At 41.4% G+C, this 19,672-nt stretch overlaps 1 protein-coding gene across 7 annotated transcripts in view; it reads right to left on the reverse strand.

Moving 5' to 3' along the window:
• The window catches only part of syne2b (spectrin repeat containing, nuclear envelope 2b), a 318,216-nt gene that overhangs the window by 167,677 nt on the left and 130,867 nt on the right, over window positions 1-19,672 (reverse strand). For 6 of the 7 annotated variants that reach the window (XM_060925231.1, XM_060925228.1, XM_060925230.1 and 3 more), the window contains exons 54-60: window positions 18,331-18,408; window positions 13,536-17,564; window positions 9,005-9,184; window positions 8,717-8,872; window positions 8,344-8,615; window positions 2,985-5,040; window positions 2,571-2,905 (exon numbers count right to left, since the gene is read on the reverse strand). In XM_060925231.1, the coding sequence (XP_060781214.1) occupies window positions 2,571-2,905; window positions 2,985-5,040; window positions 8,344-8,615; window positions 8,717-8,872; window positions 9,005-9,184; window positions 13,536-17,564; window positions 18,331-18,408 (7,106 nt within the window). The remainder of the gene's footprint in view (window positions 1-2,570; window positions 2,906-2,984; window positions 5,041-8,343; window positions 8,616-8,716; window positions 8,873-9,004; window positions 9,185-13,535; window positions 17,565-18,330; window positions 18,409-19,672) is intronic. The other variant, XM_060925233.1, reaches the window with a different exon arrangement.

Below are 19,672 nucleotides of genomic sequence, written 5' to 3' on the forward strand. Positions count from 1 at the left end.
CTACTTTCATGTAAACAAAGATCACCACGTCAATTTTCCTTCCATGCAAAGTATGCCCAACACAATTATGAAGTACAAAAATAAGTCCTAAAGTATACTTTAACGTTTTGTGGTTGACAAATTACTCACACCGTAAGAAAGAAAGCGAGCACGATGATGACACAACTAACACAACACTAGTTTCATGTAAAGCCTCGGTCACAACCGGCCGTACAGTACGCGCTCCTACGGCCGGTCTACACGCAAAAAACGCAAGAAACGCACGGAGAGCACGCATGAAACGCACGAGAGCGCGTGTGTGACGTGCTGATTTTCGAGCCGCAGACCGGCCGCAGAGGTTCTTTGTCATGTCAAACAAACTCTACGGGCGCTTACGTTTTTTTTTCAGGTTGCAAGACAAACTTACGGCCAACGCCCGTCTTTCTCCGTGAACAAAAAAAAACCGCAGCGATTTGGGAAACGCCAAAAATCACACGGCCAAAAAATCGTACGTCCGGTTGTGACCTAGGCTTAACCAAACCACAACACTCTCCGTTACATGCAAAAATAACCACACAGCCTTAGATTAATAAACTCACCCCATCAGAAAGAGAAACGGCGCCTTGCACACACCAATGCCTCCGATGGAATGTAATCCTAGAACGGTCCGTGTATCATCCGATCATTCAAGTATTCCATTCAATCTGGAAAACGAGGTTGCGGGGTTTTTTGCTAGAAATGGTGATCTCCGATGTAAATACCGTGTGTCTGTTTGCTTCGCGGTGTTTGCTCCTCTGCGCTCTGTTTAGTAGCTCATTCCATAGTGAAATCACACGCCTGTATGCAGGTTAAGTAGCCATGCGCTCAACTCGCATCATACAGCTGATTCGCGGAAAAAAAAAAAAAGACTTAAATCATCATGTGAATGGCCCATATGGTAATTTACCCACACCCCCCAGCAGGCTACAGTCCTGACAAAAACGAGACAATTTGCAACAAAAAATGTATGCTTTTCCAACAAAACAATCTATTATCTGAAATACTGATTGCATTCTTCAAGATCTCAACTTGCACATGATGGAAAAAAAAAATCACAAATTTCGAAAAAAAAATGCTTCTTTTGCGATTATCTCGGATTCGTTTCGGCCGACATGTGTCCCTGGATTCTGTGATCTGCCACATATTTGCATTGATGCTGCACCGATGTATTTTGTTGCGATATATCTTACACCGGTGTAAATTTTGTGGAGCGTTCACACGTCACAAACCTGCTTACTAGAGAGAAGCGTGTCAGCACCGGTGCAGCCCCACTTTGCGTTCACACGGCAGTTTTTGCGACCGTGCTATACGATAGTAATAATGTGGAAATGAAATATGCGCATGCGTGAAAATGTACTTCCTTTTCCCGGTTGTCATGGCATCACCAAGCGCCGGCAAAACAACATGGATGAAGACGCCAGTGTTGCCAGATACTGCTGACGTTTTCCAGCCCAAAATATGCTCAAATCCGCCAAAATGCACTTAAAACCGTCCAATCTGGCAACACTGGAAGACACGCAGTTCTGTTGTTGTTGATATTCGCCATTTTGGAAGCGCAAAATACCAGGATGCAAATTATGCAATGCCTGTATGTAATCAACTCTCCTCACGCGTAGCGAGTCTACCCCTGTAGCGTTCAGACGTCCCAGTTTATATCGGTGCTGCCCCGCAAACTAGCATTTACTCCGGAGTAAATTTCTTAAACCACCTCCCGAGCAGGGTTAGATTTGCACCGGTTTAAGCAGCTTTCAGGGGCTACACCGGTATAACTTTGTACCGTGTGAACGCTCTACCGGGGCAGCCCCGGTGCTACACCGGAGTAAAAGTTGCCGTGTGAACACCCCTAAATTCATCAATATGCTACTAGATACTCAAGCGATTACAGAGTTAAGCTTTGCAGAACTAATACCTACAAATTTACGATTGCCGCTAATGGGGCTAAATTATGGAATTCCCTCCCGAAGGAACTTAAATCTGAGTCAACCATCATTAAATTAAAAAAAAAAAACCTGAAGCAATATTTACTCGGTTTAGCAAAACCTTCGGAAGTTTGTATTTAAAGTGTCAAATGTTATTGAAATTGTTATTTTACTGTTTACAGTTTCATTAACAATTGTTACTCAGTTAATTGAAGATTACTTATTTTTGGCATCTTTCCTTCTATTTTTTCTATTGTTATAACTAATCTTATGTCTTGAATATAATTTGAGACAGTACAATTCTTTTTGAATACTGTCTCACCATTAGAGATGCATTACATTTGAATTACATTTAATTTTAATTAAAGTTACAGATTCATTGATTAATATTAGAAATCATAGATATATGTAAAAAAATTTATATTATATATACATACACACACATGCATTATCACTGATGCATAATGAACTTCAGTTCTTTTTTTTATTGATGTAAATTTTGTTAATTATGCCTTATATATCATGGTAGTGTGTAAATAATGTAATGTATCTACATTGGTTGTAAATTAAATTCAAAATATTCAAATATTTATTAATATAACAAAAATTAAAAAACTTCTAATTATTATGTACCTTTGTAAAGCTTCTAGTCTCAGCTGGGCCTGGGCTTTAAGAGCAGACACTCGAACCAAGAGGCAACTGAGAATCTCAGCTTGTAATTTTTCTACCTTCTGTGCTGAAAATAAAGGGCTGAAGGGAGCAAGAGTCTGAATTTCAATGAGATGGGATTGGAACTCTTTGTCTAAAGTTAACAGGGCCTGTTGGACATCCTTCAGCCTTTCCGAACAGCTCCTTGGTGAGCAGAGAGATGGGAGGAGAACAGATTCAGTCCTCTGGAGGAACTGATTGGCACTTCTGACTCTTCTCGAATAGCTTTTCAGTAATTCCTTTGCTTTGGACAGGTCCATCTAGGAAACATGTGAAATTAATTTACAATTTAGATTTCAAAAATCATATAGTTTTGGATTCCATACAGTTCTTACTTACCAATCTTTGGTCACAGTTGTCTAAAACACTTTTGGCCAAGTCTGCGACGTCTTTAGCATTTCGAGACCCTCGCTGGTGTCCGTTTTTAATTTCCAAAACCTCCAGAACCCGCATTCTAGCTTCAACGTTCTTCTTAAGTTTCAGAAACTTTCTGAGTTCGTCTTCAACAGCTCCCTGGTTAGACTCCACCTCATATGCCTTCTCGAGCACCTGACGAACCTCTCTGAGGAAACCGTGTACCACTCTTTGCTCTGAGAAATAATTTATTTCCTGAAGAATGTCCCGTTCCACAATATGACGGTTATTTTGGATAGCCATCTCCCAAGTGTTAAGACTGTCAAGGTTTTGTTTGAGCCTCTGTTGTTCAGTAGCTAGTTGAGATGGATAAAGGTCTGATGAGATGTTTATAAGTTCATCTGATACTTCCTTGTACACAAGTTTGATTATCGGAATCTGGGTAAGAAGAGACTGACAGATCTTATAGCGTTCCTCTTTGGCAAGGCTTTCATCTTTGGTCTTTGGGACACACAGCTCTACATTTTCCCGAAGATCCTCAATACGCTGCTTGAGGTTGAGGAAAATTTCATGGATTTGAGACTTACTATGAAAAGCTTTCATTTTCTGATGGAGCTCAGAGATCACACATAGCAACTCTCTCCTCTTGCCTTCTGCTGAGGTGTTTAATTGTTCAACCTGAAACCGGTGCTCAACAAGCATACGTTTGAAAGGCTCAATGGCAGACAGAGAGTCCTTAGTGATGGGAAATGTATGTCCTTTCAGATCTATCATTATCTGTCTCAGTTTCTGCTCCAAAGAAGCCATTTTCTGTTCTGATGTCTCTTGGTTCTGTAAAATATCTGTTATCTCCAGGATGGAGGATTTCTCATAACTGATTACGTCTTTTACGTCTTCCTGAAGCTTGGTGAGTTTCTCATACAGCAATGCGTTCTCAGAGATGCTAAGCTCAGAGGTAATGTCTTTACTCTTCATGAGCAAAGCCTCTGTAATCCCAGAGTGTTTTTCTGCCTCACGGAGTGTATCCTGACTCTGTCGTAACCTTCGATCAAGTTCTGCTGCGCTCAAGCTTTGGAAATCCTCTCGACTCAGAGATTCCTTATGGAGATGGCGCAGAATCCAGGAATCCACATCGGCGATCTGCTCTGAAATCTTCTCCCGAGTCTGAAGGCTTAGCTGTATTTCTTCCATAGCAGTGGCTAATTTTTCTGCTATTGATTTTGACAAACTTGCCAACAGTTCCAAAAAGGAAGTGACCACAGAAACATCAGGTTTGTCAAGATCTGGGATCAACTCTGTTACCTCCTCAGTCAGAGTGGTTAACTGTATCTTCTTCGAGGTCATCTCCGAATGCAGCTTCTTAAAGTCCTTGATTTGACGATGGACTTCTTCAGGAAGCAGAGAAATCTTCCTTTGCCTATACTCAATTTCGTACTCCGTCTTCTTGGCCCAAGCGAGGGCTTCTGTTACCACTTTGATGATTTTGACCATGGTTGGGCTGCTGCTGGTTGGGATTGAAAAAGCCAACTCCTCACCCATCAGATCCATGTGATCTTTGACACTCCATAAGCCTTGCTGTACGTTACAAACCTCAATCTTGAAATTACATCCTTGCGAGAGAGCTTCAAATCTTGGATAGAGATCAAAATATCTGTGTTTGGCAGCTGTGAGCTCAGCGCTGAGCTCAATCATTTCTTGTGCTCTCCTCTCAGCAGATGAAATCCAAGGTGATGCCAAGATCTTATGCAAGTTCTCCATATGATCTTTTAAAGTACTGATATCCTCCAAAAGGTCGAAGCACTCTCTGGTGTAAGCGCCGACATTATGCAAGGTTTTCTCAGCAGAGCTCTCCAGTGCCTTCCACTGGCACTGCAGGATGCTCTGCTGCAACTGTGCTGCTGCTCTCTCAGGCTGGCTGAGGTGGGGCGATAGCTGGGAATGTGTCTGGATGAGCTCTCCAATGACTGTCCTCTCCTGTTCCATAGTCCTCAGGAAGGAGCGCAGTCTCTGCTCCTCAACAAAACTGCTTTCGACTGGACACCTTCAAATATACAGACATTAAAGAGAAAACAATTCTGAAGTTCAGTCATGTTTGGGACAAAATTAAATAATGTACCACGAGAGTACATGTCCGTATATGGGTCCGTCTCAAACTGGTCTCATATTTGAGACATTATGGTCAAAAAATTAATCTTCTAATTTTACTTTTTTTTTTTGCATTTACCTAACACTCAATGTTTCTTTTGTCATGTTTAATAAGAATAAAGATAGTATCTTGCTTTATCTGGCCTCCACTGTGGAAATTTTTTTTATTACAATTCAAATGCTTTTGTAAAATTGATTTCCATATAAAATAACTCCATCATGAAGAATTAAAGCCCCGCCTTCACAGATGAGTGAAAATATTGAATAAATTTCCTCTTTTTGATTGCTTGGGTTAAAAATGCCAAGTTATGATGACTGAATTGATTATTCACTTAAATATGAATAATATGATACATTTTGGGTATTTGATACGGCGAAATAGGACACAATGGAAAAATCAAGAACACACCGGAAAGATGAGAATAACGGCGCTGGTAAAAGAACAGCGACTGTACCGGCTGAAGGTCGCGCGGGTCTCTGCTGCGGCGCGCGAGCAACGGGACATCACTACCGCACCGGACGGAGCGCGAGGCGGGGGCGGGGCAAAATGACTGGCTGTAGATTCTATCAAAAGTTCGATCTAAATTGACCATGGTTGCAAAATATTGGCCAAAAATACGCAAACACTACGAAATATGAAAGGAAGATGAAAAAGAAACATTCTATTGCCTTATTCTGCAAGACTAAAACAAAATAAATCTGTCAAAACTCACCTTTTCAGTGATAACGTCCGAACAGATCACCCGCGTAACAGAAAGACCGCAAATGGAAGCACGATCAACTTCTAACTGCTGGAGTGGAAAATTCCATTCTACACATGCAAATTGTTAATGCGTGTCCTTCCCCGCACACAAATAACACGCTACGGTAAAAAATAGACCACGACCATCGTAACATATTCTGTAAGAAACATATTCTATACCTAACTTTCAGCTTTCATTTTAAAAAACAAAATCGCAGATTTACAACTACATTTTTATACGGGGTAGTGATTTTACGTTACTACTTTTGGTGAGGTCGTGACCTTGACCCTGAGGATTTCCGTTTAGATCAAAACACACGATTGTGGGGGTGTCGTGGCTCAGGTGGATAAGGCACCATACCATAAATCCGGGGACCCAGGTTCGATTCCGACCCGAGGTCATTTCCCGATCCCTCCCTGTCTCTCTCTCCCGCTCATTTCCTGTCTCGACACTGTCCTATCCAATAAAGGTGAAAAAACCCCAAAAAAATATCTTAACAAAAAAAACCCCACACGATCGTATTGGTTTTGGGTTTGCGGAAAATGGAGTTACAACGGTGATGAAATATTTTGCATGATGTTTTATTACGGTTATGATTATTCTGTGAGCGCACCAATACTTAGGTGTATAAAGTTACAACTTAAAATACAATTAGTGATAACTGTAGACTTTTCAGTGGACTACAGCCTTTTTAAGGTAACGCGATGTAGTCAACCATTTATCATGTCCCAGATCAAGCCGCCATTTTTCCACAAATTTGCAGAATTTTTGCCAAATTCTGAATACAGTATTCGCATCAAAGGTTTAGTTTTATCTGTATTATTTCTTTCATCATTTTATTTCAAATTAAAACCATCACCATTCAAAACCGTATAGTTTATTGACCGAGTATATTTAGTGGGGTACCCCCACAGTACCCAGTTTCTGAGACAGACCCATATACCAAGTATATGGGTACTAGGGCTTATCTGCCCATGTTGACAGGTGAACCATAAATATATTTCGCCAAAAGTGAAAAGGCTATCTTCTAGCAAAGGTCACGTCAGAAGCCAGTTTAACAAACACAGTGGCAAAAATATTCAGTGTGCTGAAAGATGTCGGAAACTTCACTAGCCAAGTGTGATTTCCTCTCATCGTGAATGTCACCCTTTGATCATGTTTTTCTCTAGTTACACATCATAGTAAAACAGTTATAATCAATTTGGCTGAAAGTCAGATAACTAGAACCGCAGGAGAGTTGGACACAAAGACATTTAAAAAAAAAATTGCCAATGAATACTAACGCCACTACAGAGTAGGGATGTTAACCGATGATCGTTTGACCGGTGGTTGACCGAATCAACGTTAACCGGTTAATTTTTTTTTTGGTTGTCGGTGAAAAAAAAAAAAAAATCAATTGTTTTGAAGCTGACGATTTTGGAGTGGAGAACCTGGAATTCTGTGTTTGTAAATGCTTGGGGCATGCCATGCGGTGTAAGGACGACAGCTGACAAATCAGAAACACCCATTCAGTCATGTCCCGCCCTCCCGCCCCAGTTAAAGACAGCTGACAAATCATAAACACCCATTCAGTCATGTCCCGCCCTCCCGCCCCAGTTAAAGACAGCTGACAAATCAGAAGCACCCATTCAGTCATGTCCCGCCCCAGTTGAACACAGCTGCCACCAGTGTTGCCAGATTGGGCGGTTTTAAGTGGATTTTGAACATATTTTGGGCTGGAAAACGTCAGCAATATCTGGCAACATTGGCTGCCACTCGGCGAAAGAAAAAAGTGTAGACACAGGGTTTTTAGCTTACAAATTACTATTCTGTTTTTTTTTTTTTATTATTATTAGAAGGCACATGAAGTTTAGTCCTGCCTTGGCCAGTGCATTCTGAAAGTATGTTTCGGTCTGTAGCCAACAATGCATGTTATTGCAAATCATATCTCTCCAGACAAACTAAAGGCGCAGATGCCGACTTTTTCACGGCTTTTTCATGGACTGTAACGGCATTTGCTTATGTAGTAATTTTAATACAGAATTTACTCTGATGAAATTATTCAGACACTCCAACGCCCCCCCCCAAAAAAAATCGGATCTGCACGAGCCGTGAAAAAGGCGCGCTGTTTGCATCCCTGTTTAAACTCATAGGTTAACCGACTTTAACCAGCTAATGAGGCTCGGTGGTCGGTCAATATTTTTTTTTAGTTTTCGCCATCCCTACCACAGAGCTTGTATTGCATTTGTCTGAAGTGCAGCCACGGAAATGCTTTCCAAACAAAAATTAACTACTCAAAATGTAAAAAAAATTAAAAATGAAAAATTTTAAACTCAGTAAATTCCAAAGGAGAATGTGTCAAAAGAAAATGTACGGTAGCGTCATCCGTCTTGATTGTTAGCTGTCGTGTGATTGGATAGCACGAGCTCGTGGGTGGGAATAGTATCAATGAACTACAACTCTTCTTGAATACTTACATTTTCAAAGACTCCAGTTCACCTGCCAGTTTCTCAAGAGTAGCTTTGGCTTTCTGCATTTGTCGGTCATAGTCGATCACAAGCTGCAACTGCGCCTCCTTGGTGTGTACAGTGCCAGATGCATCCCACAATGCCTCGGTCCACTGGCAACTCAGTCTCTGCATCGCCTCAGGGTCGTTGGCTGAGCCAGTGGCAAGAACGCCAACATCACCATTCATGTTATCTTGCTTTGAGATAAAGGAAACTTGCTTCTGAGCGCTCTGTCTGCAAAACTGATTGATAAAATGGACCATGGTCCAAGAATGTGAATAAAAATATTTTTTTCTTTCATTTACAGCTTTTCATCAAAAGATCAGCTGTGCTGCGAACTCACCTCAGCCTCTTCTACTTGCTTGGCCATATCTGTCGGGTTGAGCACTGCAAGGCTGTTACGGCAACTCAGTATGCAGAGCACCAATCTGTCCAACTGGGCCTCAAGGTCAGCATCAGAGGTGTTGAGAATGTCCAGAGGATCTTCGTAAGGCCTGCTCTGTAATCACAAAAAACAGAGAGGGGCAGCAGGGTTAAGTGGCTAAATCTTAAAAACTGCATACATCTAATATGAGTTGGGTGGTTTGGTCAATCCACCAATTACAAAAAATATAGCAGCTCTGAGTAATACCTCAATTAACAGGCTGTTTGGTCTGGTCTTAGACATCTTTTCAATCTCAGTGAAAATACTATTCATTGTAGCACCAAGTGGTTCTTCTTCTTCCTCCAACACCTCAGACACATCAGTACTTCTGGCTACTGATGCATCCTGACTGGGGAGTTCTGATTTACCTGCATCATGTACTTGTGCCTACAATTTAAAGACACATCATCATGATTCAATGAGAAATGGGGAAAAATACATCGTAATTAATGAACTTGTGCAACACCAACAATATCTAGGCTTAGTCAGTCAATAAACAAAAATCATCCAAGACATTCAAATGTTGTATATTGTGGTATTCTAGTCTGTCTATAGATAGTTTTCACATGACGTCACAGAGTCGGGGATTCCCTAGTGGCGGCCATCTTGCGGGTCAAACTTACCGTACGGGTCACTGAGCACACATTGCAACGCGCGAGTACAAAGTCTTCAAAAGAACCCAAGCAGGCTATTTAAAGCTAGCAATGGTGCACACCTGTTGTATTCACGGCTGTCGTAATAGGTCAGATGATGAAGTCAAGCGGAGCTTTTATGGAATTCCCACTGTACGGGAGCACGAAGGCGAGCAAACAAAGAAACTCAGCATACAAAGGAGAAATCTATGGCTTGCAAGAATCAACCGCAAGGATTATCAGCCTTCCAAACACAGCAAAGTCTGCTCCGATCATTTTATAAGTGGTAAGTTGTTTAAATAAACAATCAATTGTGTTTAAGTTTGTTTTTGGAAACCAAAACATCGTGTAAACAATCTCTTGAGAATGCCTAACTGGAACCGCTGAGTGTACGTTTACATTGTAATGTACACTTAATATCGCTCGTTTGTCATGTTTCTATTTGACACTTGTCACTTCACTCACGCACGGGTCATTTTTGAAAAACATTTTAGGTCTATTCTGTATGCAGGGATGCAAACAGCGCGCCTTTTGGCGGATGCTGCCTTTTTCACGGCTGAATCGCGCAGATCCGATTTTTTTTTTTTTAGGGGGGGCGTTGGAGTGTCTGATTATAATTTCAAAGTAAATTCTGTATTAAAATTACTAAATAAGCAAATCCGTTACAGTCCATGAAACATAGGAAGTATAAGGATGAGAAAAAAAAACAGTGAATCGGAAAGCTGCACACATTTGCACAGCTTCGCGCAAACGTGCGCAGCTTTCCGATGCAAAGTAATATTGCACAGTATTCATAATAGTCTTAAATCAACTCGATATTATACACACACATTTATATGCAGTGTTGAGAGCTCTAAAATTCCAATGTTTACATACCTTGGCTGTAATTAGGACACGACTGTCACTTGTTTTTATATGGTGGACTTCACGGACCCAGCCACAGACAAAATAATTGTATGACTCCAGTGACTTGTATGCTTTGAGGTCGTCAAGTGTGTAGGCACTTTTACTATTCACGAAATAGTTCACAATGGCAGCCCTGCATAGTCACTTCAAAATGCATCTTTGTCCACTTCGTAGGGGTCAATTCCCCCAATCAAGGACAGTTTGGCTGCATACCGTTGTCGTGAGATGTCGTCTAATGTATCCATATACTTCCGTTTGCTTGATTTTGCCGACATTGATCTTTATTTTAGAAAACTGACTATATAACTTTATAAATTCGTCCGAGATAACATAGCCGGTAATGGTGATGGTCCTTTGTTTGCCCCACAATATGGCGGCTGGAGGGCGTTCCCAGGAATGCCGTGACGTCAGTGAAAACTATCTATACCAAAGTTCGAAAATAGATTTATTTTAAAGGAATCAAGAATTCATAGAAAGAAAGGCTGCTTTGCCAGAAGGTTTCTGAAGGCCTACTCTCTCAACATTTCCCTGATTTGCTCAAACATCTTGAATGATCATCTTTTCATGAGCTTGGTCACTTGCTCTGACCATCAAACCATATTAAATAGAAACAGCAGCAGCCTTTTGTCTGTCACATGCACACTCAAGCACAGTGAAATTCATCCTCTGCATTTAACCCAGCTGAAGCAGTGAACACACAAGTGAGCAATGAGCACACACACATACCCAGAGTAGTGGGCAGCTGTGCAACAGCACCCGGGGAGCAGTTGGGGGTTAGGCGTCTTGCTCAAGGGCACTTCAACCCAAGGCCCCCCCATGTTAACCTAACTGCATGTCTTTGGACTGTGGGGGAAACCGGAGCACCCGGAGGAAACCCACACAGACACGGGGAGAACATGCAAACTCCACACAGAAAGGCCCCGTCGGCCACTGGGCTCGAACCCAGAACCTTCCTGCTGTGAGGCAACAGTGCTAACCACTACACCACTGTGCTGCCAGAAGAAGGGTTAATGTAATTCCAGGACATTAATATAATAATATATACACACAAGACTCTGGTGCCCTTCAAGATGGTGGTGAGGCTTTGGTCATTGGGATTCTGTAAAAACTGTCATACAAGTACAGTGGGGCAAAAAAGTATTTAGTCAGCCACCAATTGTGCAAGTTCTCCCACTTAAAAAGATGAGAGAGGCCTGTAATTTTCATCATAGCTACACTTCAGCTATGAGAGACAGAATGGGGGGAAAGAATCCAGGAAATCACATTGTAGGATTTTTAATGAATTAATTGGTAAATTCCTCGGTAAAATAAGTATTTGGTCACCTACAAACAAGCAAGATTTCTGGCTCTCACAGACCTGTAACAACTTCTTTAAGAGGCTCCTCTGTCCTCCACTCCTTACCTTTATTAATGGCACCTGTTTGAACTCATTATCAGTATAAAAGACACCTGTCCACAACCTCAAACAGTCACACTCCAAACTCCACTATGGCCAAGACCAAAGAGCTGTCAAAGGACACCAGAAACAAAATTGTAGACCTGCACCAGGCTGGGAAGACTGAATCTGCAATAGGTAAGCAGCTTGGTGTGAAGAAATCAACTGTGGGAACAATTATTAGAAAATGGAAGACATACAAGACCACTGATAATCTCCCTCGATCTGGGGCTCCACGCAAGATCTCACCCCGTGGGGTCAAAATGATCACAAGAACGGTGAGCAAAAATCCCAGAACCACACGGGGGGACCTAGTGAATGACCTGCAGAGAGCTGGGACCAAAGTAACAAAGGCTACCATCAGTAACATACTACACCGCCAGGGACTCAAATCCTGCAGTGCCAGACGTGTCCCCCTGCTTAAGCCAGTACATACATGTCCAGGCCCGTCTGAAGTTTGCTAGAGAGCATTTGGATGATCCAGAAGAGGATTGGGAGAATGTCATATGGTCAGATGAAACCAAAATAGAACTTTTTGGTAAAAACTCAACTTGTCGTGTTTGGAGGAGAAAGAATGCTGAGTTGCATCCAAAGAACACCATACCTACTGTGAAGCATGGGGGTGGAAACATCATGCTTTGGGGCTGTTTTTCTGCAAAGGGACCAGGACGACTGATCCGTGTAAAGGAAAGAATGAATGGGGCCATGTACCGTGAGATTTTGAGTGAAAACCACCTTCCATCAGCAAGGGCATTGAAGATGAAACGTGGCTGGGTCTTTCAGCATGACAATGATCCCAAACACACTGCCCAGGCAACGAAGGAGTGACTTCATAAGAAGCATTTCAAGGTCCTGGAGTGGCCTAGCCAGTCTCCAGATCTCAACCCCATAGAAAATCTTTGGAGGGAGTTGAAAGTCCGTGTTGCCCAGCGACAGCCCCAAAACATCACTGCTCTAGAGGAGATCTGCATGGAGGAATGGGCCAAAATACCAGCAACAGTGTGTGAAAACCTTGTGAAGACTAACAGAAAATGTTTGACCTCTGTCATTGCCAACAAAGGGTATATAACAAAGTATTGAGATGAACTTTTGTTATTGACCAAATACTTATTTTCCACCATAATTTGCAAATAAATTCTTTAAAAATCAGACAATGTGATTTTCTGGATTTTTTTTTCTCATTCTGTCTCTCATAGTTGAGGTATACCTATGATGAAAATTACAGGCCTCTCTCATCTTTTTAAGTGGGAGAACTTGCACAATTGGTGACTGACTAAAAACTTTTTTGCCCCACTGTACTACTTGAACATATTTCAGACCAAAAACATTGCATGCGTTATAGACAGGAATCAAATTTGATTTGGGGGGTTGGGGGGGAAGAAAAAAAATTAAAAAATAAAAACCACATGCAATTATATGAGCATGGTAATCACTTAAAAAAAAAGTTAATTGACTTCCTTTATTTAAATGAAAGATGCAAGTAAGACTAACAAAGGCCGTATGTTGTTGCCTATACCCAAAACATTTTCTGCCCAAACATTCAATTTCTATTTTTTTTCTGCAATTAAATGGTGAATGACTTCTAGAGCATGTTTGTCCACATGGAATACAAATCATTCATGCGACTTCACTGCCACTCATCACAAATAATCCTTTTTGTATCTTTGGTAAAGGACATGCAGGAAACATGCAAATGTGCATCATGCAACAAAGAACAGACTCCAATGCCAGGCACATCTTTCACATACATGCAATTTCCTGTTACCTCAACCAAACCAACGCTTTCAATCTCAGTCGAGCGTTCTGTAGATTCCATGCCCAGATCAGAGCAGAGCTCTTTCTCAGGCTGCTCATCCTTTAGTTTGATCATTGATTGGATTTCAACACTTTCTTCTATCTTCTTGGTTGGTGGGGTTGATTGGATCGATGGCTCTTCTACTTTTATTGGAATCGTATCAAGATCAGTTGTATCCTTGTGGTCAACTGGCGTGGTTGGTTTCGGCAGAGCTTCTTCAGGTTCTGTGCTAACAGATGACACTTTGATACTTTCATGCTCTACTTCATTGTCGTTTTCCCTCACAGTTGGTTCAGTCAGACTCTCCTGTCCCTCAGATTGAGAAACTTCAGTAACTGTCTTAGTCTTAATTTCACTACCGCTCCTTGTTGGAGGTGTGGGTTTCACCAGGGTCTCCTCTGGCTCCTGAGGTTTGCAAACCACTGGAGAAATGTCACTTTCAGCTTGCCTTGCTTCTTGTCCAACTGTCAGAGTGGGTTTTAAAAGATCCTCTTCATCAGCACTCTCTTTTGTCACTATCTCTTCCAAATCAGCACTACTGGAAATTGTGTTCTCCATTTGCTGAGGTACAGTTTCATCCACATTTCCACCATCTCCCTTTCTTGACGAAGGTGTTGGTTTCAACAAAATCTCCTCCATTTTTTGGGTTTTAGAAAGTAAGGAACGGTCACTTTCAGGTGGGCTTGTTTTTTGTCTCACTGGAGGAGATGGTTTCATAAGGGGCTCCTCAACAGATTTTTTTTCCGTCACCGAGTTCTCCAAATCAGTGCTGCTGGAAATCTTGATGGCTACCATGTCACTCTCATTTCTGCCATCTCTCCTCCTCGTTGGAGGTGTGGGTTTCATTAAAGTCTCCTCCATTTTTTTGGATTCATCAACAATGGAAAGGTCACTTTCAGCTCGACTTATTTTTCGTCTCACTGGAGGAGTTGGTTTTACAAGCGTCTCTTCAACAACTCTTTCTGGTGTCACCAAAGTTGAATTCTCCAAATCGCAGCTGGTGGAAATTCTACTGGCCCCTGTGTTAGTCATAGTGCTGCTATTTCTCCTTCTTACTGGTGGCGTGGGTTTCAACATTGTAGCCTCGCTTTCCTGGGCTTCTGATTCAACTAAAATAATATTACTTTCAACTTGACTTACTTTTTGTCTCATTGGTGGAGTTGGTTTTAGAAGAGGCTCCACAAGAGCTTTTTCTTGGGTCACGGTCTTCTCCAAATCAGTACTGCTGGAAATTTTGATGGCTCCTTTGTCACTCACATTGTCATCTTTACTTCTTGCTGGAAGTATGGATTTCACAACATTCTCCCCGACTTCTTGGATTTTGGAAAGCGCTGAAACAGTGACGCTTTCAATTTGACTTGACACTTTTCGTCTCACTGGTGGAGTTGGTTTAATCAGTAGCTCCTCAAGCACATTCTCTTCTGTCAATGTCTTCTCCAAATCAGTGCTACTTGAAATTTTACTGGCTATTTCATCATCAGCCCGGTCACTGAAATTTCTACTATCTCTCCTTCTTGTTGGAGGTGTGGGTTTCACCAATGTCTCCTCGATTTCTTGGATTTGACTTACTTGACTTCCTTTTCTTCTCACTGGTGGGGTTGGTTTTACAAAAGGTTCCTCAACAGCTCTTCCTTGTGTCACGGTCTTTTCCAGTTCACCACTCTTAGAAATTTGACTGTCTATTTCTTTAACTGTGGTGTCTCTTACACTTCTGCTATCTTTCTTCCTTGTTCGAGGTGTGGGTTTCACCAGTATATCCTCTGGCATTCCTTGGGGTTTGGAGACCAGTGGGGTGATAAAGGAACTTTCATCTGCGCTTGCTTTTCGTCTCACTGGCGGAGTTGGTTTTTCAAGAGACTCCAGAACAGCGCTCTCTTTTGTCCTTGTTTTGTCCAAATCACTGCTGTTGGACACTAGGTTAGTCACATTTCTGCCATCTCTAGTTCTTGCTGGAAGTGTGGGTTTCACCAGTGTCTCTTCCAGTATTTCCATTTTTGAAAGCATTGAGGTGCTGTCACTTTCAACCTGACGGACTTTTGGTCTCACTGGCGGAGATGGTTTTACAAGAGGCTCCTCAACAGTTATTGTTTTACTCATCTTCTCCAGTTCACGTTCTTGATGCTCCGACTTCTCTTTTTGTCTTTTTTCTGGTGGGGTTGGCTGAGCATCAAGATCTGGTGACAGCCTTTCTTCTCCTAACTTGTCCTTATATCTTTTTAGTGGAGTTGGAAAAACTTCTGCAGGTGGTAACTGGGTTTTATCATGTTTGTGTTGTTGATTGGTTACTGCAGGAAGATTTGCTTCTTCAGATTGGACTTCTGAACTGACTGATAACTTTTCACTTTCCTGAGATTGTCTGGTTGGTGGGGTTGGTTTAGTCTCACCTTTTACGATTGTCCTTTTTTTGTTCTCAACTTCCTCAATTACCGTATCTTCTACTTCCTCTAGCTTGTCTTCACTAATCAAGGAAGTTTCCTTGTCTAGTTTCCTTCTAAGTGGTGAACTTGGTAATGTCCCCATGATCTCTAATGTCTCAGACTGTTTCTTAGCATATGATGCGACTCTCTCGCTGTCTTCAGTTTCAACTCGCTCTTTACCCACTTCGTATGCAACGTTTTCTGTAACTTCAGGTTCGGAAAGATCTGTTACTACTCTGCCAGGTTTACTTGTGACAGCATCCAGTGCTGGCATGTTTGTCTCAGCAGCTGGTTCTTGACGCATCTCTAGTCCATCCCGTCTTTCCAGAATGATGCATCTGCGTTGGATCTCTCGAGGGCCATTATTCATAGTCCAGTGTTCGAGTGGTTCCATCACTCTCTGGATCTCCTGTGGACCATTGTTTGTTGTCCAGGTTCCTTCTCTCTCAGGTTGTGTGGTATGTGGCTCATTGTAAAGCGTTTGAGCAGTATTTTCCTCAGGGGGTTGACTGGCATTTTCCAGTTCTTGTTGATCCAGAGAGGCAGGACTGTCAAATTCTTTTCTCGTTTCATTTGATGTATCCAACCTTTCCACTTGTTGAGACAAAGTTCTGTCATAGCCAGGATTTGAAGTTGAATCAATTCTCCCTGCATTATGGTCAGTTGAGCCAGGGGCCTCAGTAGTATGAATATGTACTGTGTCTGCATCAAGAATTAATGCAGCTATTTTCTTCTTTGGGATTTTACCATCCTCACTCATAAGTACACAGGAATCAGGAGTAAATGACCACTTCCTATGTGGTTCTTCGACTGTATCAGAGTCTCGGTCGAGACTGTGAACATGTATTGTACTTTTGTCACTTCCAATCGATTCCTTGGGTTTTCCTTCCACAGATGTCTCAGCATCATGGAGCTCTTCACCCAAGGCAGGTTGGATCTTTTCCCTTGCCTCCATCTCAATTTTTTCTTCACCTTTTGCTGGACCAATGGCAGATTCATTAACTTCTGGTATTACATCAGACTGCACAGCCAAAGCTGTGGTCGACAAACCATCAAAATGTAGTTCTGTCAGTGAAGAGTCTGCTGCGGGAAAGTCCATCTCTTCTGAAATCTCCTCACTGAGATCTCTGTTCATGATGATGGAGACAGGGGTGTTCAGTGGAAGTGCTCTTTTGTCTAACTCTTCAGATGGTTTTAATCTCTCTGTGACAGATTCTAAAACTTGGAGATCAGCATGGAGAGGGTGAAACTCTGTTCTTAGATTTTCAGATCCAGCAACATCAGTTGGTTTGTCTAGTTCAGAGGTTCTAGTTGATTTCTGTTCAGATGGCATAGTTAACTTGTCACTTGACTGATTATCAGCAAGAACATCATTTTTCACTAATGTTTCCAGTAGCTCTTCCGTTTTTTCTGGAGATTCTTCGACAGTTGACATGGTAACATCTCTGTCCACAATTACAAGAGGTTCAACTGCTGAACTTTGAGCACTGTCCACTTGATCAAAGGAAATATCTTGAGGCTTTGACCAATCAAGCTCAACCTTTGTGGTAGCATCCAGCGTGCTGGGCCGTTCACAGGAAACCTGCCGTGATGCCATGACAAAGAGAAAGCTTAAAGCACAGACTAAAAAGTCTAAATAATGACCCTGATCCTGGCAATTAAAGATGAAGAAGCCAGAGAAGCCAAAAGGTAGACAAGTTAATGACTAGAAATAAAAAAACGCATGAAGATCCAATTGTATTTTTTTTTTTGGTGAAATTACAACTTTTCATGAAAGAAGGAGGATACACTACCGTTCAAAGGTTTGGGGTCACCCAGACAATTTTGTGTTTTCCATGAAAAGTCACACTTTTATTTACCACCATAAGTTGTAAAACGAATAGAAAATATAGTCGAGACATTTTTCTGGCCATTTTGAGCATTTAATTGACCCCACAAACGTGATGCTCCAGAAACTCAATCTGCTCAAAGGAAGGTCAGTTTTATAGCTTCTCTAAAGAGCTCAACTGTTTTCAGCTGTGCTAACATGATTGTACAAGGGTTTTCTAATCATCCATTAGCCTTCTGAGGCAATGAGCAAACACATTGTACCATTAGAACACTGGAGTGATAGTTGCTGGAAATGGGCCTCTATACACCTATGTTGCACCAAAAACCAGACATTTGCAGCTAGAATAGTCATTTAGCACATTAGCAATGCATAGAGTGGATTTCTGATTAGTTTAAAGTGATCTTCATTGAAAAGAACAGTGCTTTTCTTTCAAAAATAAGGACATTTCAAAGTGACCCCAAACTTTTGAACGGTAGTGTACATCATACATTTTGAAATTCCACTAGTTCTGTTTTACCTCTGAGACCAAATGACTGGGTTGTGTTTCCAGTGACAATGTAAGAGCTTTATTCTTCATCCTTTCCACCTCAAGATCCTGAATCGCAAAAAGTAAAATTAGTGAATTATACCCACTTACAGTGAGACTGATAAAGCTGCTATTATAAACTAGTAGAAAAGACTGACAACACTTCCGATGAATTGTGTTATATAGCACACATTATGCTTTACTGCCTAACGTAAGCCTGGATAATTGTTCATAAGTCGTTAGTTAATTAATTACACACAACTGTACAAAAACATTGCACGTGACTTTAAAATATTGCTCCACAAAAATGCTATACACACTAATGTTGAAGTGCACTCGAGTTTTAATGCATTATAATGCATCACAACATGCACATATACAATATGTTTGAAAAGCTCACTTCAATGCGTAATGATCTGGCACAATACACTTATGTGATGTCAGTTAGAGTTGTGGTCAGAAGTTTACATACAGTGACATGAATTTCATCTTGGATATGAATGTCATGGCAATATTTGGGCTTTCAGTAATTTCTCTGAACTGTTCCTTTTCTGTGGCAGAATGTACAGCATGTATCTTTAATTAAAAAAAAACAAAACAAAACACTAGACTCTCGTGCATAAGTTTTAATTTTTTGGGGGTTTTCTGAAATCAACACACGGTCAAAATTATACATGCAGGGTCAAAAATATACATACAGCACACCTAATATTTGGGTAAAATGTCTCTTCGCAAGATTCACTTTGACCAAACATTTTTGTTTACCATGAACAAGCTTCTGGCAGAATTCTGGTTGAATATTTTATGACTCTTCATGGTAGAATTGGTAGAGTTCAAGTAAATTTGTTTGTGGTTTTTTTTTCTTGGCATGAACTCAACTGATAAGCACGGTCCATATATTTTCAATAGGGTTGAAGTCAGGACTTGTTTTAAGCTTAATGTTCGCCTGCTTTATCCTCCACAACCAGCTCTGATGCGTGTTTGGGTTCACTGTCCTGTTGTAACTCCCAAGTCGTGTTCAAGTTTCTGATGGTTTATGCTGATGAATTCTGAGGTAGTCCTTCATTATTTCATCCACTTTGCGCAATGAACCAGTTCCACTGGCAGCAAAACAGCCCCAGAGCACGATGATCCTACCACCACCACCAGCTGGTACAGTGTCCCTCTGTACATGGTGGTCATTGTGGCCAAACAACTCAATCTTTGTCTCATCTGACCATACAGCTTTCCTCCAGAAGGCTTTTTCTTTGTCCGTGTGGTCAGCTTCAAACTTTAAGCTTGAAGGGGTCAGTTTTGGAGCAGGGGGTTATTTCTTGGCCAGCAGCCTCTTAGT

The sequence above is a fragment of the Neoarius graeffei genome, chromosome 7 (genome assembly GCF_027579695.1).
Source record: "Neoarius graeffei isolate fNeoGra1 chromosome 7, fNeoGra1.pri, whole genome shotgun sequence".
Classification (NCBI taxonomy): Eukaryota; Metazoa; Chordata; class Actinopteri; order Siluriformes; family Ariidae; genus Neoarius; species Neoarius graeffei.